This window comes from Netta rufina (assembly GCF_964035555.1).
Source record: "Netta rufina genome assembly, chromosome: 15".
Classification (NCBI taxonomy): domain Eukaryota; kingdom Metazoa; phylum Chordata; class Aves; order Anseriformes; family Anatidae; genus Netta; species Netta rufina.
Window position 1 is genome coordinate 1,812,431 of NC_140138.1, and position 26,339 is coordinate 1,838,769.

General features: G+C 38.8%; 1 protein-coding gene across 1 annotated transcript in view; it reads left to right on the top strand.

Annotated features, from left to right (window-relative positions):
- Nucleotides 1-26,339, top strand: part of GRIN2A (glutamate ionotropic receptor NMDA type subunit 2A) — a gene marked incomplete at both ends in the record, with an annotated part of 184,838 nt that overhangs the window by 100,825 nt on the left and 57,674 nt on the right. The window contains 2 exons of the mRNA XM_084296350.1: nucleotides 8,695-9,287; nucleotides 20,820-20,934. Coding sequence (XP_084152476.1) covers nucleotides 8,695-9,287; nucleotides 20,820-20,934 — 708 coding nt within the window. The remainder of the gene's footprint in view (nucleotides 1-8,694; nucleotides 9,288-20,819; nucleotides 20,935-26,339) is intronic.

Sequence of the window (26,339 nt, forward strand, 5' to 3'; positions counted from 1 at the left end):
TGTCTGATCCATCTACTTGTACTGAACTTTGCCTGTCACAGTCTCATTTTAAAATCAGACAGTTAAACCTTATATAAGGTTGCTTTCACTAAGCATGGCCATTAACAATGGGATTGTTCTCAAGATTTATAATTAGAACTATACATCTGCTCCAAGAAGTCATATGAGCTGCTTTAAACTAAATGCTTTACTTTTATATCTGCTAAGGTTCCCCAGATTGCCCATGAATCAAAAGAAGCTCATCTCTGATGGCCTTATAGGAGCAGCTGTGGTTGAAAGTAAATGAACTAACTGATTTGATAGATAACTCTCAATAGCTTACAGATTGGATTTCCACATAGCTCAGCATGTTGTTTTGTTAGCAAAATATGTAGTATCTGAATACTGATAAGAAGCAACATGAATATTGGAAAATAATGCTCTAGTGTGAATAGAAGAGAGTGAGGATATTGGGTGTGAATAGTCTGTGACCCAAGATATTTTTTTTATTTACTTATGTGGCTCATCTACTTACCTTTATTTGGCTGATATCCTTCATTCATCCTACATTTTTATGGTGTTTTATTTTTAGAGGAGGTAAATTATGTGAGTTCCAATGAAATACCAGTACTAGAAGAGGAAAGCTATTCAGACTTTCCTTCCTGAAACATCTGCATTTATGCCTGCTGGATTTCTTGGACTTGCACCAGGCTGATTCACAAGCTTTTTGGTGCCCTCTATTACTGTTTTTTTTTTTTTTTTTTTTTTTTTTTTTTTTTTTTTTTTCTGTTACCTGGTGAAAAGATTTCTATGAGTTTGCAAAATGCATTTTTGTGTTTCTGAAAATAAATCTGGGATTTTATCATTTTGTTTTCAGCAAAAGTACATAGAAGCAATGTAATCCTGAGCTGCTCCTAAGTCTTTAACTGTAAAAATTTATTATCCAAGCCCGGAAACTAAAGAGATTTGGGTGTAAAGTTACCTGCTGTTGGGTTTGTCAGACCCTAATGTGCTCTGGAGTCATTTTGATACTTTTCCCTACAACCATGAGAACTGGAAAAATTCTTAAATAAAACCACTGTACTTACGATTTATTTATTTATTTATTGTGATCCCGTGACACCAGAGGTGGACCTTTGGTTCCCCTCCTCTGTTTTGAAAGTTTTGTGGTAAAATCATGGTAGCTAACAACACTTCAAGACCTTCTGATTTGCATTCAGGTTTCTTTCTACCTAATTTTATAGCATCATTTTGTGTGAATTATTTGCCTCATCTAGGTAGGTAACTCATACAGAACAGATCATCATCAGCATATTCTAAACTTTTTTTCTGCATAGCAACATGATAAAAAACAGGACCTCATTTACTTCTAGCTCTGTCACAATTTTGTTGTGATGCATCAAATGTGAACTGTTGGCAGATTAATGTTTCCACACATCAAAAAGTCTGTTACTTTCCCCTATGTCTTTGGAGTAACTTCCCAGCAATGGTCTTCTCTGTCTTTGAAAAGTCATCAGCTTTCCTGATCATTTCCTAGTCATTCATAACAACTGTTTGTAGGGTTTTCACTGAAGGGACAGACTCAAGAGCTCTCCAAATAACTCAGGTGTTCCGTAAAATGGCTAATTTCAAGTCATTTCCCCATGGAAAATTATGTCTCTCTGGACCGTTCAGGAAACCATTTACTTGTATCAGTGCTGACTAATTACATGAATAAAGCATAAGGATACTGGTTGTACATACCATGAGAAAATAAGATATCTAAATTAGATAAATGGCAAAATATTAATCTGCAATTACAACTAGGGGCATAAGAGAAATCATACTCTGCTATAATATATGGCATAAAATCTTTCTTTCTTGCTAAAAAATTGATATACTATATGTTGCCATATTTTTCACAGTGAAATACTTAGAGAAAGTACAGAACTTGTACAAATCTGTTTTTCTCCAAAAATTAGAAATATTAGGCTAGTGCTAACAGTTCACCTTGATGTTCAGCACCATGTCATGGACCTGCATGGGTAAAAGAGGGACTGATCTGTATTCAGGAAATATTTGTCCTCCCTTATCTTTCATGCAGGCATCAGTGCTGTACTACTTATGTGTTGGGATTCTCTTTCACTCCAGAAGTTCTATGAGCCATCATTCATCCAAGTAGCTATGGTGCAGCCAGCTACACACTGCTTTTAACAGAACTACATGAGTCAACTCTTCTCTCCTTCATTGAGATAAGTGTAAGCCATTTCTGTAATAGTGGAAGATGAAAATTATCTGGAAAGGGGACATCTTGAGAATAAATCTTTTATCAAATAGTAACATGAAAATCCCCGCTGTTTCACATCATTTTTTTTTTCCCCTTAATCAGGTTCAGTCAGAGGCTTGTTGATGTAATTTCAGTCTTTGAAAGCATTCTTCCCTGATCGTGGTGGACCAGGAGCTGAGGCTGAGACTTCAATTTCCAATATTTGCGCAGTCCATGAATGAAGACCCAGCTGGTGCGTTCCAGCCTAGGGAATGGTTCATGACCTCTATACAAAACTAGTCATCTTTCATAATTAATTTATGCTGTTTCAGCATGATGGCATGTTGAGTTACTTTAAATTCATTAGACATGACACTAGTATTTGAAGAATGTAAAGGATTAAAAACCATTGGACTCTGCAATGATCGTTAGAAACCCTGTTTCCATCCCTTGGTATTTATTTGCTAATTTTTGTAAATGTAAAATCAGTGACAAACATTGACTCTTGTAGCAGGCCCTGATAAGCCAAAGAAGTATATTATAATTAAGCAGATATAATGAAGAAAAAATGTTATCTAGTGAAATTCTTAGGATAAAACCAGGACCTGAAAATAAAGAAACCTCTACAAAATGAATCCCTGCAGGCTCCCTCAGGAGATGGGAGAGAACATGCTTGATTAATCTGGTGCTAATCTTTGACAATCATGCTTCTCTGATATTTATTCCTTGAAATAATAAAAGGGGACATGTCAGACATAGGAAAGCCATAATGTACTCCCTTGCTTGCTACTGCCCTTTTCTAACTTGAGTGTTCCTCTCCCAGAGCAAACTTTTAAAATAAAAAGCCCTCCACTCGTCCTTTCTGTTGACCTTTACTATTTTGTGGCTCTGCATTTGCACAGTTAAATTACATGGTAAGAAATTTTCCATCCTTTTTCTAGCTCTGTCAGAGAGTATTCATCTTCTCAGTACCAAATTGTGGAACACACAAAATCTTCACAGGTATGTGTGGGCAGATTTGGAGAACATAAAATCTATCCTCGGCCATAGAGTTCCTGCCCTGCCTATCCTGCAGCATGCCTTGCCATGTGTGGAAGTGGAGTGACAAGTCCTAGGGAAGAAAGTCTCTTCTGCTCTTTTTAGTAATTACTAAATTATTTCCACAGTCACATGTTGCTCTGTTTTGCCTGGAAGTACATAGTTTTGTATAATTTCCCCCCAAATTGGTCCCATGGTGATAATGGGGGAGTTTTCTCCCTGGGCACCTCTGTGAGATGTTTGTGTTGGGAATTGCATGTTCCATACTCTTAATGAATTGAGACAGGAATGTAATAACTTGAGACTTTAGAAGTGTGCAGGGTGTCTTGAGAGGAAGGGTTTTCCTTTCAGCTCCTCTATTTTGGTGTCTGCATTTACAGAAATTTTTCTATGGGTCTCTATGGAGGGAAGAGACTGTATGTCTGAAACCTGGATATTAATCACATCTAAACACAATTCACCTCACTTTTACCTGGGAATCATTGCATCATTTCAAGTAGTCTGGTATAAATGGTACCAAGGTAATGCACTGCAAGATATATTATTCACCTACATTTGAGATTCATAAAAATAATTTCCTTCTGGATATTTTTGATGTGATGTGAAATTATTCAGCTTAAATTCATGACTAATCTCTGTTTTTCAAATTTTTCAGTCTTCATAAGAATGCCAAATATCTACTATAATTCATTAAACAGGAAACAGCTTGCACTGTATATGTAGACCTAGCACCACATGCCTTAAAACTGTTATAAAAACAGAATATCTGCATTACAGTGGCATAAAATAGAACAATTATTTCTCTATATCTCTTTGGAAGATATAGAGTGAGAAAGAATGAAGTAATTAAGATATCTTTAAAGTTTTACTTGTTGTCTCATAGTAATAATAATATTTTTAACTGAATAAAGTCATCCCATGGATTGCTTTTTAAACCATATTCCATATTGTTTCTTGCTTCTTGTCATAATATCATTAAATAGAAATATTACAAGCCCACCGAGTGGAAACTTGATTTTGGTCTTAAGTTGACCCCAATTTTGTTCTGGTTTAGCATTTCATTTTCATTTAATAAAAGTAGTATAGTATTTTATATAAACATTCCTTTCTCTAACCAACCAACTATTGCAGCTTTTCCCCCAGTAGCCATAAACCATGGTCAGGGCTAACCTCTGCTGTTACAGCAGCAGTGAATCTGCCCTGCTGATCTCATGAAAAAGCTGGAGCTGGAAACTAAGATGTCATGAATATAGCTGAGGATGTGGTTTTGAGAGAAATACTCATGTAATTTCTTGGAATTAGGGAAGTGAAATGTGCAATACTGATGATAGCGACTGAGTTATAGGCTCAGTACACTAATTAAAAAGCATCTTAATCTAATATACTAATCTGTCAAATGACAGCTCTAAAGAGAGCTGCTGTCTGTTCTGTGCATGAACATGGGAATGTTGAAATTATGGTCTGTAATGACAATTTTATATTGTATACAAAATTCAAGAATACTGTTAAAACAATAGCAACAACAAAACAGTTGAAGGATTCCTTATTTTTGGTGTCAAACATACTGGGAGATCACAGAATCATAGAATCATTAACCATGGAAAAGCCCTCCAAGATCATCTGGTCCAACCATCCCCCTACTACCACCGTCACCCACTAAACCATGTCCCTAAGCACCACGTCCAACCTTTCCTTGAACAACCCCAGGGACGGTGACTCCACCACTCCCTTTGGCAACCCATTCCAATGCCTGATTGCTCAGTATAGCTATAAACTGTTCATGTGCAAGATAGAAGAAAATAAAATTTTCATTTATTCTTTTCTTTCTCTTATCATTGCTGTTTCTTTGTTTACAATGCTGTGCTAGAATCCAGCTAAGAAGCTAGAAAAATCAAGTCAGTTTGAATAAAGCATTTCTTAATAATTTCCATAACTACTACTAACTAAATTTTTGCTCATATCAGTGTAACATCTAGGGGTTTTCATATTTTGAGGTTTATCTACAGAATTCCTTTGTATAAAAGTTTCTTTTATTGGGTAACTGGTATAGCTTTCTTGTATCCTCCACCAATAATTTGAAAATATGGGGCCAAAAGAAAAAGTACATTCATTTGATGTACATCGAAAGCACCTTTGATGTAACATCTATATTCCTCCGTTAGAAATGACTTTAATGGGTGATGAGATGACAGTTAAATGAAAATAGCTGATTTTTTTTTTTTTACAAACATCATTTCAGTTTGTTTTTTGAATATAGAAAAGTACCAATTAGATTTTGCATGTGTAATAAAATACTAAGTCTGTATAAAGCAAAGTAATAATTGTACTCTTTGGGAGGAATGTGAAGCTTTAAAAAATCCCAAATGAATACTTCTGTAGGTGTTTAAGGATACAACTCTAGAATCCCTTATAGTTTTAATTATTTGCTGTTTTCTTCACAAATTTTTTTATTTTTTTTTTGGCTAAGCATAGTGGATAATGTGTCTTTGAATATTCTCTTCATAGGTGTTTAAATATCTGCTAAGGTTCCTAAAGCTAGAATTTACTTGCAGTCTAACATCTGTTTCAAAATCATTGTAAACACATAGAGTCAGATCTTCAGCTGCTATAAAAGCATCACATGAAGTTAGTGGAGCTACGTGGAATTTCTTCAGAGGAGAATTTGGCTTGTGATATTTGTATCTGCACTTTTATTGTTCTTGGATGTACATACAGGCTAGGGAACAAGTGTCTGGTGTGCCATTCTGCAGGGAGGGAGCTGGGAATTTTGGTTGGCAAGCTCAGTATGAGTCAACAGTGTGCCCTGGGGCCAAAAGGGCCAGCCATATCCTGAGGTCTATCAAGCACCGAAGAGCTTAATGTTGGAAAGAAGTGATTGTCCCAATGTACTCAGCACTGGTGCCACCTCACCTCGAGTACTGTATGGGGCTTTGGATGCAACAATATAAGGAGGACATAAAACTATTAGGGTCTGTCTGAAGAAGAGCTACAAAAATGGTTAGAGGGGTGCGGAGGAGCAGGTGCTGATCTCTTTTGCCTGGGGACAGCAACAGGACCTGAGGGAACAGCATGGAGCTGCTACAGGGGTGGTTCAGGATGGATATCAGGAAAAGGTTCTTCACCAAGAGGGTGGTGAGGCACTGGCACAGACTCCCCAGGGATGTGGTCATGGCTCCGAGCCTGCCTGAGCTCAAGGAACATTTGAACAATGTTCTCAGCTGTTTGGTTTATCTAACATGTAGGTTGTCCTTTGTGGAGCTGGGAGCTGGACTCATTGATCCTCATGGGTCCCTTCCAACTCAGGATATTCTATGATTCTGTGAAATCTGGTACTGGCATTCAGAATGCTGCCTTTGATGTGACAAATGTGCTACAGCAGATGGTTTCATTACCACCAGTGATGTGTATTTTATACCTTCGACATCAGTCTTCATGGTCTGACACCAGTTGCAAGACTGGTATTGCTGTTAAGCTATATAAAATCCTGGTGTCAGGTTCTTAATGTTCTGAAAGTAATAACACTCCTCATCTTCTATTAAAATAAAACATACAGGTACTCAGTTTCCTGTGAATAGATTTCAGTAGATAAAAGCCAGAACTTGGAGAGCTGAGTTATTGTTCCCACTAATAATTGTAAGTTTAACACCACCTTCCTTTGAAACCTAAGTCAATTAATCTGCTTCTGTTCTCCTCACCTGCAAAAGGATAGCAGTTCACAACCGCATTCATAAAACTGAAATTAAACACGCTGTGTGTTAGTAATAGAGTTAAAATCTCTCTCCTTTAAAGGTTACCTGTTGTGGTTTAACCCGACCAGTAGCTGAACACCACACAGCCGTTCGCTCACCCTCTCCCCTCCTTCTCTGGGATGGGGGAGAGAAACAGGGAAGTGAAGCCTGTGAGTTGAGATAAAGACAGTTTATTAAGACAGAGAAAATAGTAATAACAATAATGATGATAATAGTACCAAATGTGTACAAAACAAGTACTACTAATAACAATGTGTACAAAACACAGTGCAGTTGCTCACCACCCGCTGAACAATGTCCAGCCTAACCCTGAGCAGTCTGGCCCTTCTTCCTCCAGCTAGCCACCCCTCTATATTGTTTAGCATGACGCCAGATGGTATGGAATACCCCTTTGGCCACTTTGGGTCAGCTGCTCTGGGTCTGTCCCCTCCCAGCTCTTGCTGCACCCCCAGCCTGCCCACTGGCAGGACAGAGTGAGAAGCTGAAAAGTCCTTGGCTTGGTGTAAGCACTGCTCTGCAACAATTAAAACATCAGCATGTTATCAGCACTCCTCTCATCCCAAGCCAAAACACAGCATTCCACCAGCTACTAGGAAGAAAACCGACTGTCTCCTAACTGAAACCAGGACATTACCTAAGAAATCTTATATGATTGGTTCCTTTTTTAAATGATAAACTTTTCTTTCAGCATAATTTCTGTATGATGCATAGAATAATTTCATGTATGATGCATATAAGTTGCCTCTGCTGGTCTGGAAAAAATACTGAAGTAAATTGAAAATAAAGAAGGTGTATACACTGATACTCTAATAATTGCAATGTATATAAATCCAGAATGCAAAATTCAGAAATAAATTCAGAACTTATTGCAACATGGCAAAAATAGACCAATTGAAAACTTTTTAAATTTAGTGCCCACAAAATATATGTGTCCCTATTATTGACAGAGGTTGTTAAAATAAGAGGTACCTTCCCTTAAGCCATGTAGAATGCTGTGAATACCGTAAAAGCCCAAGACAAATATTAGAAACAAGTTGTGCAGCAAATTGATTGCACAGCTGTATCCCTCAGGAAGGCAATGCAGCTTCCAGTTACAGACTAAGAGATCATTGTTTGAATTTTCTCCCATTTCAGCCCTTTAATGAGTACACCAGCAGCTTGCAGGTTGTCCCTGGAGTACCATCCTATTAATTCTACAATAGGCATCGATGGGCCATGTGATCTGAATGGAGCATGAGCAGTAGTGAGTTCGTGAGAATTTGTGAGCTTGGCACGTGGGGACGATAAATAGTTCTGTGGAGTTTGGCAGTGTCCACCAATACGGACTTATGGGAAGTGAAGTATCACTCAGACATTAGGTTTGGCAGTAACAGAGGTCATTCATATCTGTACAGCATGCACATTGCAATTTATTTACATTGTGTCTGAAAATTGATATTAATTTATTGGGTCAGTTTCCTATGTAAATATATGTTCATACTCTTTGGCAAATATTTTAATTTGCTGTGGTACTCACTTATGATCAGCATAGGTTATTAATGATATGAATACAATAAGGCACAGAAAAGTCTTTGAATACAGCAAAAGTTTGGTAGCCACAATGGACCCAAAAAAGAAGTAGAGATTCTCTTCTTTTTAGACTTGTCCCAAAGTAGTAATCTTCCACTGTATTTGGTATTCTAGGATGTGATGTCAACGTTCTTCCAGTTTGGGGCTTCTATCCAGCAGGAGGCCATTGTCATGCTGAAGATCATGCAGGATTATGACTGGCACGTGTTTTCTCTGGTGACCACGACCTTCCCTGGATATCGAGACTTCATCAATGTCATTAAGACCACAGTGGAAAATAGTTTTGTGGGCTGGGACATGCAGAACATCATCGTACTTGATACTGCCTTTGGAGATGCCAAGACGCAAATTCAGCTGAAGAAAATTCATTCATCTGTCATCCTGCTGTATTGCTCCAAAGATGAAGCTATCTACATACTGGATGAGGCTCGCTCCCTGGGCCTTACTGGCTATGATTTCTTTTGGATAGTTCCCAGCCTGGTTAGTGGTAACACAGAAATCACCCCCAAGGAGTTTCCTTCAGGACTCATTTCAGCATCTTATGATGAGTGGGACTACAGTTTAGAAGCTCGGGTGCGGGACGGCCTTGGGATTATTGCCACTGCTGCATCAGCCATGCTGGAAAAATACTCCTTCATTCCTGAAGCAAAAACTAGCTGCTATGGTCAACTGGAGAAAAACGACCGGCCATCTCACACCTTGCACAAGTAAGGATTACTGTCTTATTTATTTGTTTATTTTTCCTACAGAACCGTGATAATTTTCCATTCTAGTGCCATTATATGTTTCTTGAAGGAGAATAATGTTTTTTTGTTTGTTTTGTTGATCCTGTCACACTCTTTTTAAGCAATGATTTTCAGATGTTCCAAGAGAATGTGCAATGCTCACTCAAGACTTGCCACAATGCTTACTGTGCACATGGAAATGATGTTACGTGCTGTGGAGAATAGACACTGCTCTGGGCCTGATGTAGAAGGCAATAGAAATTAGTGTTAGGGGGTATGAAACTTAGTTAATAAAATTGCTCCATTGTGTACCTTAACTATGAATTCAATTTCCAAAATGCTATGAAGGCCTTGACAGTTTCTCTGGGACTATCACTTGCAGGAAGCTGGTAACATTTTGAAAGAAAGGAAAAAAGCAGTAAAGGAGGTGTCCCTGGAAATTGTAGAAGCATTAGATTAGTTAGGCAGCTTTTACAACCGGAACTGAAATATGTCACTTCTGCTTGTGAGGATTTAATTTTTGTTGCCTTTACGAGAATAACTGTAAAACTTCATCTGCACTAATCCAAGTTGGTATAGGAGTTTCCTCAAAACAGTTTGTCATATGGGAACTGACAAGGTTTAAATCGGGATTCTCTGTCATTTATTTATTATCTTGGGCCTTTTATATATCCCCATTGGAAGTAGTACTCCTCATTACTTGTATCCAAAATGTTGCATAATACGTGCCACAGAAATAGATTTCTTTATATGTTTTGTGAGAGGAAGTAAAGGGAATCTTGCATATTTTTATAACTCTTTATAATATATCATAGGAAAGTTATGAAGCAGTATTTATTATATTTGTTTTGACTGAATAGTCCAGATGCAGCACTTTACAGAAAAGGAGGTTGGAATTGCCACAAGAAGGAAACTCAGTGCCAATTTCATATAGGAGTTTATGGGATGTTTTTAATTTTCTGAGCTGTACGTGCATACTTAGAATAGGAGTTGTTTGCTGTATAATGTCCTGGAACAGTTGTTGTTTTCTATGAAAACGGCATCTTCAGGCACAGCATTCTTCAGAAGCTCTCTTAGAGGCCAAATACTGACAGGTAAATGGATTTTAACATTTCATACATGTATTTCATAAACCATAAAACTTAGAGTGTTCTGTCATCACAAGTGTTGGTGCTTAAAATACAGAGGTCCAGTTGGACAGACCATAACAACTTGAACCTGTTTTGAAAAGGGCTCCTACCCCACAGGGTTGGCAGTGCACAGCTGTAGATTTGAGTTAGGCATTCAGCATTCAGCACAAGCTGTCTTTCTTCAATCATTTTTTCTCATTAAATGTGTATGACTACAAGAACAGGGCTTGCAAGTGTTAGGGTAGTGAGATGAGACTTCACCAGGAGATTCTGCAGTGTGCAGTGCATGGTGCACACAGAAATTATTAATAGGCGTTGTTTGGATATAGTGCACTGTAGTTAATAAAGTCTTTTTGTTATGCAAAGCACTGATGTGAGAACGTACAGAAGATGCTTTGAGCTACTCCAACAACATAGGAACAAGAAACAGGCTGTTTTTAATTTAGAAATGTCAGAATTACACTAGAATGTATAAACTTTAAATAGTTCTCCTTATGTAATAACTCCCCAAGACTATTCTTGTCACATATAATCAGCAAGAAAAGCAAGTTTATGCAAGCATTTAGCACTGCTAAGTAATCTCTGGGAGCTGACCAGTCTCTCCATGCCAGTGTGAATAAAATAAATTAATTGAGTTTTCTTTTCCTCATTCCTCAGTTGCAGTTTTCTTCCTACATGAAGGTCAAAGTGTCCTCTAGAAATCAATGCCTAAATTGGGGTTTTATTCTGAAATGTCATCTTCACAGTTCAAGGCCACAGAGAGTGCAGCTTTGTATTTTAAACTAAAAGATAAATGTATATGATGCTGTATTAAGGAACGAACTTGAAGAAAGGATTTCAGAGCATACTTACAATGATAAAGGGCTAAAATAATTGCTGTACTGGGCCTCCCTGTCCATGCTTGGAACATGCAGGAGAAGTGGGGTCACACAGCGGAGCACTGCTGGCAAACTCAGGGGCAGACCACTCGGTGGAGAGCAGGAAAGTAGCCCTATAAGGTGATGCCTGAGGAAAATCAAGCTCAAAAATAGAGCAGGAAAGAGGATTTTAGACTTCATCTGTTACAATGACAGTCTAAATTCAGCTTTAAACCCAGTATAGTATTCTAAGGCTATGCCATAATAGCTAATTTGTGTGTAAATGGAGGTAGGTAATGCTTTATGTGCTGCTTCCCACACCTAGATAGCAAGGTTCATCTCCACTTATGAAGAAATTCTATGTAAAGGAAGCTCTGAAGTGAAAGCTCCTCCTCCCTCTTTCTTAAATCCTTTGAGTATTAAATTAACTTGAAGATATATATGTTTTGAAGCACATAAATTATTCTTCCTGCCACTACAATTCTAAGATGCTTTCATTGGTTTTCCAGACCAGACCCTGAAAAAATCCAGTTTGCTTTAGCTTTTGAGATGATCCAGTCAACGTTAATTTCCGATATCTATACATAAAATAGCGTTTCTATATGAATTAAAGATTTAATCCAAAATATTGCTTCCAACACTATATATATATATATATATATATATATTAATTTTAAATGCATATGTATTGATTCAACTCTTTTCCCAACCATGGAAGACCTAGAATCACCCAAGACAGAAAAATATCATTGCGTGAAATACTGGCACCACCACAGCAGGATAGATAGAATTAGAAGTTCGCTAATGCAATGTCAATTGAACAAATTCTCTCTTGCCCTCTTTCCAAAAAAAAAAAAAAAAAATCAAAACAAACAAACAGTAAAACAAAATTATCCTGCCAGTTGTCATGGAAAGTTCTGCTGCTTTATGAATAGAAATTTCTGCTTTGTCTAGGAGTGTATTCACATTGTGTTTAAAAGTCATAACACCCTGGGAGTGACATTTCCCAACATTTACAATAACTCCGATTTTTACAGGAATGGATGAGGGGTAACAAAGCTGTTGCTCTGTTGTTCTCCTGGAAAGCAAGATGTGCCTGTCCATAGGCATGGTCAGTTGTTGACCATGCTGTGTTTACGTTTAGTTACATTCAATTTCCAATTACAACCAAATAATATATGGGATTTGGAGACTTATTTTACCTTTGGTAGTGAAGGTGTTAGACTAGAAAGCTGACCAAATAGCTCTGGGCAGGCTGTGGTTTCATACTCTCACCAGGCGTTGTTTCCATTATTTATCAACGAAGCTGGTGAGGGGTCTGGAGAACAAGTCTTATGAGGAGCGGCTGAGGGATCTGGGCTTGTTCGGCCTGGAGGAAAGGAGGCTCAGGGGTGACCTTATCGCTCTCTACAGGTACCTTAGGTACCTGTAGACCGACCTAAGGGGTTGGTCTATTCTCCCACGTGCCTGGTGACAGGACAACGGGGAATGGGCTAAAGTTGCGCCAGGGGAGGTTTAGGTTGGATATTAGGAAGAACTTCATTACTGAAAGGGTTGTTAGGCATTGGAATGGGCTGCCCAGGGAAGTGGTTGAGTCACCATCCCTGGAGGTCTTTAAAAGACATTTAGATGTAGAGCTTAGGGATATGGTTTAGTGGAGGACTTGTTAGTGTGATGTCAGAGGTTGGACTTTGTGATCTTGGAGGTCTTTTCCAACCTAGTTGATTCTGTGATCATCACCTAAGCCAGAGAGCAGCAGCATCCTGAAGTTCACAGGGGTCTGGTCTGATGGCCAGATGACGGCCTACCACACATTTCATCTCCTTAGCCTTGCTGTTGTGCTGCTGTTGCAATGTGTCTATGAAACATCTGCTCCAGAAGATGAGGGTGTGCTCTCCTTGAAGTCCTGGTATTCATTCATCAGGTTCAATATTTTGATGTCTGCTTTTAGCAATGACAGATTAATTTTCCTCTTTTTCTTTCAAGTGAAATCAAGTATTACTTGGACACAATGGTTTGATGAATAATCCAGAAAATCTGTTTAATGTTTTCAATTTTCAGAGATTTGTCCATTTCATTAAGTTCTGTCAAAAGACTTGGAAAAAAAAAAAAAAAAACCAAACAAAAAAACCCCACAAACAAACAGCAGATAACAAAAAGTATTATCTGCTTTATTGCGTGTTTGAAGATGTATTGTTATTTAATAACTATATATAGAGCAAAATGTTTTTTCACTATTAATGTACTTGCTGTGCAGGAAAGCAAGTGTTATTTAATATAATCACAGAAAAGTTTGGGTTGGAATGGACCTTAAAGACTACCCAGTTCCAAACCCTGCTGTGGGCAGGGACACCTCCCACCTCCCACTAGATTAGGGTGCCCAAATCCCATCCAGACTGGCCTTGGGCACTGACAGGGATGGGGCATCCACAGCACTTCTGGGCAGCCTGGCCCAGGGCCTCACTGCCAATTTCTTCCTAATACCTAATCTAAATCTACACTCCTTGAGTTTAAAACTGTTGCCCCTTGCCCTATCACTACATGCCATTGTAAAGTCTCTCTCTGTCTTTCTTGTAAGACCTCTTTAAGTACTGTAATGTTGGAATAAGGCCTCCCCGGAGCCTTTTCTTCTCTAGGCTAAACCGCCCCAATGCTCTCAGCTTCTGTTCACAGGAGAGGTGCTCCAGCCCCTGATAATTGCTGTGGCCCTCCTCTGCACCCATTCAACAGGTCCACATCTCTCTGGTGCTGGTGACCCCAGAGCTGGATGCAGCACTCCAAGCAGGGCCTCACAGGGGCAGAGCGGAGGAAGATAATTACCTCCATGAGCCACCCTTTTGATGCAGCCCAGGATGCGGTTGGCAATTTTAAGACTTGAAGATATTTCAGGTTTTGAACACTGCTGGGTTTGCTCATTTCTGCTTCTTTGCCACTGCATCTGCTGGTCTAAAGAAACAGCAATCCAAAAGAGGGGAAAACAGAAAACTGAAACAGCTGATGGCAGGAATAAAGCTGCTGAGACCACAAGGATGCAGGGAGACTCAGATTCTCAGTGCATTTAGACGAGGGTCTTCAAATGAGGATCAAGCTGCAAGTCCCTACCAATGTTACCAGCTGAGTTCAGACATACTGGATGACAAGAATTTATTGGCAACATGAAACACTAAATGAGAAAAGATGCTCTGGAGAAGAGAATTTTTGGTAGTGGCAGGATCCCACTTCGATTGGTTTGTGTGGGAATGACTTCTGATCAGGAGATATGGTATGGTGGTGTAGCAGTGAGGTTGGCACACAGGGATACGCTAAATTTAACTTCCTGCCGATAAGCATATTTTAAACACTAACAACTAGCTATTTTTGCTTATTTTAATTCATGTGCTCTAAGTGCCCTCTTTTATAGCATAAAAGTTCTGTATAGTGCAGTAGCTCTGTACAGTTAAACAGCTCTGTACATTAAACAGCAGAAAATGAATTGATGAAACTCACATTCATCTGGTAGTAAAACTAAACTTCACCAGCATCCTTATGTGATGCTGGTACGCTGATAAAATGAAGAAATTATAGAAAATTTGTATCAGAATTTTTTCCCAGGTCAGGTCATTTTAGGAAGCAAAATCAGTTTAGGAAGCAGAATCAGGTAGCAGCTTAAGGGCTTCTAGAACACTTACCCTTTATTGGGATGCTAAACAAAAGCAAATCAACAACAACAACAAAAGAGCAAGCATGGCCTGTGTTCTGCAGCTGAACGCAGCCAGCTTTCAGGGCTGGAAGCAGGCCTTGAAATCAAAAATATAAACGTGAAGGGTATTGGAGGTGGTGTTGCTGCAGAGACTGCCTCCTTGTAGAGAACCAGGCAGGCTTCTCAAGGATGAGTCTGGGGTGCTGCTGCAATGGTGAAGCAAAATATAAACATATTAGCACTTTTTACAAAATGTTATTACTACTAATAAAAGTAGCTTACTAAACCTTCTGGAGTTTGATGGGTTATGCTAGTCTGTGGCACCTGCCCAGCCAGCTGTGCCCTTTCTCATTTTGCTCCCACCCTGTCCCCCTTTTAGAAGGGTTCTCCAAAAGTTTGGTTTCTGGTCTGGCAGAACTGGGGCAAAATGACATTTTCAGACCTGGTGGCATCTCATGCTTTAAGGAGCAGCTGGCAGAAGGTACAAGTAGTTGGCGTGCCATTTCTTTTTCACAGTCACCGAGCATATTGTTCCCAAAATTTGATTCATCCATGCTGGCTCAAGGCCTAGGGAGATGCAGCTCCAGGAACAGGAGTTATATTAAGGAGAGCGAGGGCTGGGGGACGTGAAGGAGGAGGAGGAGGCATGAAGAGGAAGAGGAGGCTCTGTATTTGCATCATTGGGAAGGATCTGAAGTTAGAAAAAAAAATCCCACATAGCCTAAGATATAAAATTGTCTTGAAAAAATGCTTATCTGTTTGAAAAATGCATCACTACCTTGGTTAATAGTGATCTAATTCAGATCTGTTTCTGTACATACTTCAGACCCTGTTACGTATTTTATGTACAGAGTTTCTCAATTTAATTTTATAGACATTTTTAAGAAATCTGTTTCTTAATGATAAATCACTTTTTGTCAGGTTTCTCTTGATAAGTATTTTCCAGATTTCACAGCAGCACCTATGAGGTATTTCATCTACTTTAAAACTCATGTTGGAAGTCCCTTCTTTGGGAAAGGAGGCAGAGAGCTGCTTTTATGAAACCTTTATTTTCCGAAGTCTCCACTGTTTCTCTTCATTGCCTGCAGTTGTCACAGATTTGAAACACTGCCCCGTGGTGCGGAAGGCGCTAAATAAAAAAATGATTGTCTGCAGTGATAGCATCTGAGGGATTTACTGGGTTTGCTGAGCTGTTTTCCGCTGCAGGGTAAGGGCCGGAGTCACAGGCTTGAGCTCTTGGAGTCCCGGGGGCTTTCTGCTCCATACAGCCATCAGGTCTTGTGATGGGTTTCTCAGGTCTGATAACAAAGTTCCCTTGCTTGGAGGTAGCTTAGGAGTGATAAGTTTTCATTACTGCCTCTGTCTTACCCATTCTTTTTTTCCCAGCTGGTGATCTGTTCTGGAGCTGGGCACTGGGTGGATTACACACTGATTTCAGCCCAGGCATGCTTGCTTGTTATGAATTAATATTTGCAAGGATGTTCCCTGCCTGGCATTCCAGAGGTACAGCATGGGGAAAGGTACTCCCAGGTGAGGACTTCCCTGAATACTGGAATGATCTTTGTTTGCGACAAAACGATCTTTATAATTTTCATTATTTTTACTTAAAATATATGCTTGCCACAGAATAGACTAAACCTTGCTTTTGCTCTCAAATACTTTAATCTATTAGGGCAATGCTTGTGTATCTTGCATATACATACATGTGTTAAACATCAGAAGAAATCCTACAGTTTGGAAGCATGTTTGCTGTTGTGTAACTAGAACAAAAAGCCTCAAAGATTCTGCTCCAGGAGTGGTCACAGCATTGCAGGTGTTTCAGCTGACCGTTAAAGCAGTCTTCTAAAAACTGAGGTAGCACTCTCATCCTTCTGCTGTCTTCCCCCATAATAGAAAGTGGAGTCAGTGAAGCTGTGATATAATATTTAAAGTGTAGGAAATCCCACCTTACTGAAATGTGTTCTTCTTCTGGAAAATATCTGAATTTTAATTTTGGTAAATATTGCACAGTTTTGGCATTAATCCGATGCCTTATTTGAACCGCTTGATCTTTCTGAATCTATAAAAATTAAGTTGGAAATCTTCAGAGGAGTGGTTTTGTAACCTTGGTGCTTCAGATGGTTGCTGTAAATTCAACGTGAACAGTTTTCCGTTGTGTTTTAGCACTTCTCTTTTTCAGTTTTGTTGGAGAAGGTGAAAAAAAAAGTATAAATGTTTAAAAATGCTTATGAAATGTAGTACAGGCTTGGCCCATTTTATGATAAAAGCCTGTTTTGAATTCAGTATGAGAATAGCTTAACTTCTGCCCCAAATTCCCATCTTTCATACATGTTTCACCTGGGGAGTCTTAGTCATGAACTTGGATTTTCAAAAGTCAATTAACACTTCAGTATCATACCACCATCACAAGGCCTCCTGCTATCATGTCTTTGCAAAGGTTGTAGCATTAATGAGGTGTGAAAGCAGATTAACTACTAATCCAAGGTGTATGCTGAATTGCCCCATTAAAGTAAGGAGCTCAAGTAATCAAGCACTGCAATTATTTAAGAACAGGAATAGGCAATTCCAGAACTACTTCAGAAATATGTTTTGACCAATTAAGAAACCAAAGACATCTTGCACAGAACTAATCTTGGGCAAATTTAGAACTTTGTAATAATAACGTAGACTATAAATGCTATTTTTTCCTCACTCTTCCTATCCAGGAATAGAGTAGCATGCAGTTGTTTTTCAGAGAGACAGGTACCTTAGGATCCTTGCCAGTAAAAGCAGAGCAGGACATCTTGTCCTTCGTGGAGGAAAAATACAATTCAAAAGTGAATGTAGACATTAGTCACTGGTTTCTGAAAAACACAGGCAATTGATGAATTTTGTACAGGAGACCCTGCTTGGGAAAACAAGAATCCCTTTGAAGTTCTTTTTTATTGCTGCAATTTGAGAAACTGGGGTCTCTCAGACTGCTCATTCACTGATACCTTTGTAGATGAGTCAGGCAATATGTGTTTAAGAGACTTCTACAGATTAGGGGCCATTTTTTAATTTGCAGATTTCACTACTCAATGGTTTGAAAATTCACAGTTTAAAATATACAATGAATCCAGTTTTTCATTTTAGATTTCATCTGTATTTTGAAGTGCTTGAACATTACTGCAGCTACAGCACTGCATCTTCTTAAGGCCATTGAATGGCTTCTAGTCTGGAGGATCTGCACATAAATCCCCAAAATGTGATAAGTGGTGTTTGAAATCTGGGGTAACAATCCCAACAAAATTCACAAAAGAAGTATTCAACTCAAGCCTGATCGCCAGGCTTTGTAATTAAAATCCTGACTGGACACCAAAGCCTTATTTGTGGTCCAGCCCTTAGCCAGACACAAAGTCCTCAGCCTCCGGTTTTGTAGAGATGAGCTCATTTGTGCCTGGCCCTATAAGAAGTGGGCATTCCTTGTGGGGGGCTATTTCATCTGTAGGAATTTCAAAGGAGAGACGTGTGAATGAGGGTGCATAAATATGAATACAAGTAGTGCATGCTTTCACATTATGTCCTTACTTTTCCCTTGCAGTGTTCTCCTCAGCATGTTGTTCCGTGGGTCACAATGCACTTGATTTTCAGCAGTGAGTGAGCGTTTTGCTGGCTTTCTATGTGAATGCACAAGTTCTGTCCAGTGGTTTGCCGCTTGCTCTTGAGGTGGCAAACAAGCTTTTTTATTCCTGAGCAAGCTCTTTTAGTGCTGGATGAAAAATGTAGTATATGGGAAATTAGTTCAACTGAAAAGCAAAGTTCTGCCGAGGGGAGAATTTTCACGCTGCAAGTCTGTCATAAAATATGTGTTATTGCAGTGGGTGAATTTGCAAATTACTGTCAAACTGGTACTGAATTGTGTTAATATGGTTGTTTAGGGCAGTGCACATTTAATTATTAACTGTTATGATACAAAGTCATTTTTTCTTCTGGGTCTATGTTGTTTTATTTAGTGTGTTTCTGCTGGGATTTTTGGTCAGCTAAGTCTATACTAAGCCTCCTTTGAACAAGAGACAAAATAATTATTTCAATGTCAGGTTCACCAGGAGACCATACTGCTACTAGAAAAAAAAACCCACCATGTAAAATATATCAGTTTCTTGTGGATAAAACATTACAGAAGAATGTACGAAGAATATCTAGAGTAACTTTAATACCTTCCATAGCACACCCATCTGAGGGATAGGACGTGAAAGCGTTGAGTGGGGAATTCCAGAAGGAGAGCACCTAAGAGAAAACCTGGACTGAATTCATCCAGTGGAATACCCTGAGAATCGGTGTAGGTCTCTTCAGACTGTGGATATATGGTGGAGGGTACATTATCTTCTGGAAGTGCCATAAGATCTTCAAGTAGGATGGGACTTCAGGTTTTTCCTCTCACCCGCAGGATAGCTTGGTCAGGCTCATGTTGACAACCTAGAGTTAGATTTTTTTTTTTCAATATGACTGAAGTACATCAACACCAATACCATAATTTTACTCACTTCCCTTTCGTTCCCAAATTTCTTTGGTGAGAGAGTTTCAGACAATGTGCAAAATGATAGATTTTTGCAATATCACAGTCCAGGGAGAGCTTGGCCTGTGTGCAGACTCTTGGCAGCAAGTTTCCATATTTGTGCTTTAAATAAAAACTGCAGTTTCTCATCACTCTTTCTGACCCTGGAGCAGTGGAAACAATCTGTTCTTGCTGAGATTTACTGAAGCTATGTAGAAATGGAACAAATATAAATATGGAATTATGTTACAATTCCATGGAAAATTTTGAGAGAAAATTATTTTGTGAGAAAAGTCTAGACCAAAAGAAGAGTTTATTAGATAGTCAGAATGCCGGCATTTCTGAACCACCAAAAGCACAATGCTTTTGAAAAGAGGCTACATGTCTCAATGATGAATGGAAAGCAACAATTAGAAAGTAGACTATATTAAAATTAGCAAAAACTAAGTAAGGCATTTAAGACCTTCAACGGGAATGACTTGGTAGAGATGATGTAATCTCTGCTGATGCCAGGATTGCTTATAAGGAGTAGTTTTCTGTCTTTAGAACATATAGGTTAGCATGGCAGTAGAGGAGGAGGAAGATGGAGAAAGCAAGCAATAGTGCTGTGGCTCCTCTTATTGTAGTACCCTGAGTAATATCCTTCCATTGACAGAGATTTACACAAAATTTTCAGTTGGATATGTTTTCTTTTTGAAGCTGAGAAGTTACACAGGAGCCTGTGGTAAATAAACAATTTTCTTGATTCAATGCTCAAGTGTAAAGGCAGGAAATTTGGGATTGAACCAACATTTTCAACAACAACAACAACAAAATCCTCCCTCTTTTTTTCATTTGAAATGTTAATTAGCTTATATATGTTTTGTAAACCACTGAAAATTAACCTAAATAAAAATATAAATCTTTTTTCTTCTTGAAAATATTGAAATGAATGAACTTCAAAGTTTCTATGTCTGTCTTTTTTTTTTTTTTTTCTGAAGTTATTAGTGGAAGTTATTCATGTGTCTCAGAGACAGCATGCAAAGCTGCAGTGTCAGGAAGGGCTGATAGGACTCCTGGAGGTCTAAACAGATGAAGCCAGAAGAGATACAGTGACCTCTGAGTATTATACTAGTGAGACGAAAGTGTGATGTTACACACAGTTCTGATGTGGATGTGCTTAAAATGGTACTGAAACACTTTATGCTTTTTTTACAGTGTTAACAGAATTTAATGCATGGACTTCATCAGTGCTTCTGATGACTGAATTAGCTTGCTCATTAACTGCTGGGGCAGCTCATTAATTTTTCACTGTACCTTTTTTTTTTTTTTTTTTTTTTTCCTTTCTCCTAGGTTTATGATGAATGTGACTTGGGAAGGTAAAGATTTGTCCTTCACAGCCGATGGTTATCAGGCACATCCCAGGCTGGTGGTGATTGTACTGAACAAAGATCGCGAATGGGAGAAGGTGAGCATCATCTGTAGGTAAAAGATTGAGAGGAGGTAGGAGAGACTTGGTAGAACCCTGTTAATGACAGGTAGACAGATTAACATCACACATGTCAATAATGATATTCTGCTGTAGCAGGTTTGTCACAACAGCTCAGAGAAAATAATTTTATCTTATTCTGAGTAGGTCTAATGAATTTTAATAGGGAAAGCAACATATCAATGAAGGTAGGCCACATGGATTTCAGAAGATTTATGTGAAATGTACATTACATTTCTTCTCACAATTTGGTAAAATAAAATGGTGAACTGAAAAATTTCCTGAAACTTGAATTTTAACTAACTTTAACTACTGAAGCTTGGGTGGATTTATATATCTTGACATACTCCAGGAACTCTACAGAAAAGTCCTTTTTACTTGCTTTTATTAAATTATTTTTTTCCTTCTTTCTTATCTTTCTACAGGTTTTAAGCAGATTTTATTCTCAATTTTGGCTCTGATGTTTTGCAGGATTATTTGTAGTCCCATGTTTTAAAAATACAGGACCTTAGAAACTGTTTACACTATAAGAAAAAAATACAGCTGTACCACCCCACCCCCAATTTATTTTAAATTCATAAAGCATGATCATGCATTACCTAAATTGCTGCTGAAATCTATGAGCTCTTTTGTCTTATAGTTTTAGGATCCCATAAATGTTCAAATCCAGTTTGTAAGACTGCCAGGCTCTTCATGATGTTGAATAATAATGACAAAATAAGAATTACTGTAGGACATCTCAGTAAATATGCTAGTCATGCAAAACACTGAGAGTAGTTGTAGATTATGCTATGTATTTCTTGATGTTCATTTGATGCAAATTTAATTCTCTTGACAAATTTAATTCTATTGAAATGTGTCAATCTGAATCTTTGGAGGAATCTCTTTCTCAGTAACAATTTTAAAATAAGCTAAGAAATTTTCATAATTCTGCAATGGTCTGCACGTCACATATAATGTTCTGGAAAAAAATGTTATTCTACACGGGGAATATTAGTATGGCACCAAAGGGAGAAAATGGTTATAGAGGCAGACTACAATGCTCATGGTATCATAACTTTATACATTTAGTCTCTTGAGACTTCTCTAAAGTGGCTGCTCACAGGACAAGAGGACATAGACGTTCTTGAAATGAACTAGCAAATGAGAAGAAGTGCTGAATATATGAATCAACAATATTTCCAGTAAATAGTTTGGGCCTTTGTTAACCTTTGAGTGTCTCCCATATGAGAGAATGGAAGATTTAGTCCAGCTTTTTCTGTATCTAACCATGCATGTTGTACAGCATGTTGTACACCTGCTGCACTGGGCTACAAGGCTCTCTGTAGGCTGAGGCTTATATCTTCCATCTGGTAAATCCCTCCGTGTTTGAGGGGTTTCTGGAAAGATGAAGAGTAACTGAAGGGGTGCTGCTGCCCAGAAAATATGATGCATCTACTCCTAGCTGCTGCCTTTGCTTTAGAGCCCTTCTGGTAGCAGGCCAGACAACTTATTTTGGTAGAGACAACCTGCCCCTAGCTGCAGCTTTTGTATCTGCTTCTGTCATATGCCTCTGTCCTATGGGAAGGCAGCCAGGTTTAATTATGTCAGAGGGCAGAAGCAAAAGGCAGCCAAGAACGGGCTGTCACCACCAGAATTATTCTTCCAACCTCAAGCTGATCTCTGCCTCCGTGGATGAAGACAAATAAACTGACTAATCAATTATCCTGGCAAACTGGAGGCAGTGCTCGGCCATGTTGGAGCACCCCACATTTATAGCAGTAGAATATCACTCTGCACTTCAGAAATAGCAGAAATGTTCCTCTGACTTAGACATGAGAAGACTCTTGCCCACCTCTTGATTTATTTGTACATATCTGTAGTGCCATCTTGACATTCCTTCCAAGTTTCTTTCCTCACTCCATATCTTGTAGAAACAAGGAGAAAGAAATTGGCTTTCTCCTTGCACTGTTTTGCTTGGTTTCAAAACTGTCAAAGTTACTCATCGGAGATACAACATTTTCTGCTTTGAGTTTCCTGACAGGTGCATGCTTTTATTTCTAATTACAGTATATTACAGTCTTATTAAATGTTCTCAATCCTATAAGGAAAACATCAAGTCCTAGAACCTAATTAAATGATTTACTCATGTGAAAAACCGACAATGCAACAGGATGCTAATAATAGTAACGTAACTAATGTACACAGAAATTGCAAATAGTTACTTTATTATTCATGTAAGAAAGAATAATTGTGTTGTATGGGACAATTTTTTACCCAGTATTCTCCTGAAAATACAAGATTTAATATGAAAACTCAATTTCCTGTGGTTTTAGTATAATAACATGCTTTTATTTAAATACATTTTTTTCCTTGGTCTCAAAAATTGATCTATTTGACTCAGGGCTTGAGGTTATAGAAAATACATTCAAGCATAGTTGAAGAGCATATATCTTATCCTTAGGAAAATAAGTTCTTTTTTCCTTTACAAATGACTCAGTATCAATACTTTGAAACGGAAACTTCATATGTAAATGGGGTTGACTTGGGGATTTGTCCCATAACTGATTCTGGTTGGATGATAATAGTTTGAAGACTGAAAATCACTTTTGGGCACGTTCAGCAGGCATCCAGCAAGATATTTTGACAGATCCTAGAGCAGCTGCTCAAACTTCTGACATCAACATTCATAGTCTTCCTGCTATATCTTGACAGCTGATGGGGCTGCTGTTCTTAGGCAAGAGATTTTTAAGAAGACAAGCTTAATGTGCTTGTTTCAATGAAACTTGATAAATTTTCCAGAATTAACAGTGCTGCCCCACTATCACCAAAAGTCTGCAGGAACACTGCTAGTGCTGAAGAAAGTCTCAGAGGTCCAGCAGTAGCAGCTGCAAGTCCCCCATTAAGCTTATCTCAGTGAGGTGTGACCTGGACATCTCACCCAGCCTATTAACTTCGCTGAGGTGCAGACTTCACAGTCCATTAGTCTTTTCCTTTTTTTCTTGAATTTGGGAAATTAATTGAAATAAAACCAATCAATCCAATATTAAAATCATATACTTGAATATAAATAGCAGTGGCAAAATTAGGTTGACAAGGCACGTGACCAAGAAGGCCAACAGCGTCCTGGCTTGCATAAGAAACAGTGTGGCCAGCAGGGCTAGGGAAGTGATTGTCCTTCTGTACTCGGCTCTGGTGAGGCTGCACCTTGAGTACTGTGTTCAGTTTTGGGCCTGTTGCTACAAGAAGGATGTCAAGGTACTCGAGCGAGGCCAGAGAAGGACATTGTATCTGGTGAGGGGTCTGGAGAGCAAGTCTTATGAGGAGCGGCTGAGGGAGCTGGGCTTGTTCAGCCTGGAGAAAAGGAGGCTCAGGGGTGACCTTATCGCTCTCTACAGGTACCTTAAAGGAGGCGAGGTGGGGGTTGGTCTGTTCTCCCACGTGCCTGGTGACAGGACAATGGGGAATGGGCTAAAGTTGTGGCAGGGGAGTTTTAGGTTAGATGTTAGGAAGAACTTCATTACTGAGAGGGTTGTTAGACTTTGGAACAGGCTGCCCAGGGAAGTGGTGGAGTCACCATCCCTGGAGGTCTTTAAAAGACATTTAGATGTAGAGCTTAGTGATATGGTTTAGTGGAGGACTTGTTAGTGTGATGTCAGAGGTTGGACTCTGTGATCTTGGAGGTCTCTTCCAACCTAGATGATTCTGTGATTCTGTGATTCTGTGATGAAAGTGCATGATCCATTTGCTAGTGTATCTTTTGTCAGTAGCTCTGTGGCCTAACCTGACGGCTACAGCAGATACAGCATGCTTCTTAACATGTGTTAGGTTGTTACTTTCAGTGTTTCATCCATGTTGCTTACTGTATTTAGTCTTACTGTAAAGACTTACTCTATCCTAACACTTGGCTGTTGCATGCAAGTTGTATCTTGTTTATGTATTAGTGGCTTTTACTTGGTTAAGGGAAAGGCCTTTAAGCTTTTACTATGCTGAATTGTTTGAATTGTGCCAGTTGTTATGCAGCATTCTTTAAATCCTGTATTCCCAAGAAGACAATGCAGGATTTAAAGATTCTCTCTGCTGCTGTAAAGGAAATGTAAATGCCATGGAAAGGGGTGGTGAAGTGTACTTTGTTCCTGTTATTTATAGCTAATAGTTAAGATTATGGGAGTAGTGTGGGAGCTGCTTTCAGAGCAGCTCTTCCTTTCTGGAAGTAAAGGTGTGGCCATTTAGACACATGGAGAGCTGAAAGATATTCAGTATGTGCCGAGGGTGACAAAAAGTCTTCCCTACCTGGCAGGTGGAGCAAAGGCCGTCCATTTGTTCATCTCCTTTCTTTCTAATGACATAATTAATTTATAAAATGATTTCCCTGGCATAAATTTGAACTCCTATGCTACACAAAGTTATTTGGGACATTTCTCAGTACCAAAGCTATATCAACTACTGAGGATCTGGGGAGTGCTAATTAATAATTCTGTATTAAAAACGAGGATACAGGAGCTAGTAGCTTTTCTTTCTTCCCGTTTGTTTATAATCTCTGTGGGTACTTAATTTTCCTTTGAGCCCTGATGGTCCCAGTGTTGGTGCTTTCCTGTCAGTGTAAGGAGCCGCCATGAGGGAAGAGCAGTACATTTGCATACCCCATATGAGATTTTGCAGCAATTTTTGAAAACTTCAAAGTCCTAAAATGGATGCCTTCAAACCAACTAGGACTGTAAACCATTCCCCATTAATAAGATATGAAAGTGCTCTCATCGTATTTTGTCATTTAAATTTAGAATGTCATTGTGAAATGTGGACCTTGATCAACATGCAGAGGCACAAAAGTTTGCAGCAGAAGGAATACAACAGATGCTGTTTCTGGGGAAAGGATTTTGCTTGTGTGCTTTGTTCCGCAGCTACTTGTTATTGCTAACCTGACAAAGTCAATTTATGCTTCCTAGTTATTCTGTTAAGACTTGCCAGAGTAGCTCTCCCTTGTAAGTGGAAAAGTGTGGTGAAATAAAAGTAACGAATAGTTTTTCTATAAAGCAAGATGAATTAGATTTTGTGTTTGCTCAGCATTATTTTCTTCCCAAAAGTGCGACAGCTCAAAAAGTATGTTTGCTATATGTGTGTGTTTGGTGCAGAAAAAACATCACTTTTTTTTATCTTTTCAAAGGTTTGGTCAGGTAATCCTGGGAGTGCATTTAGCATCCGTGTCATCATGTGACATTTTTCCTTACAAAAGGATGATGACTGTGTTATTGCGTACAGTTCCCATCTGCTGGGAAGAGGGTGATAGGACTGAGTTATTTGTTTGTTTTCTGAGATGCCTGTGTGACAGACATTCTTTTCATGCCAACACTGACATTATTTAGAGACTGGCTTAGGGTGCAGCAGGAGAGGGAGCTCTGAGGGGT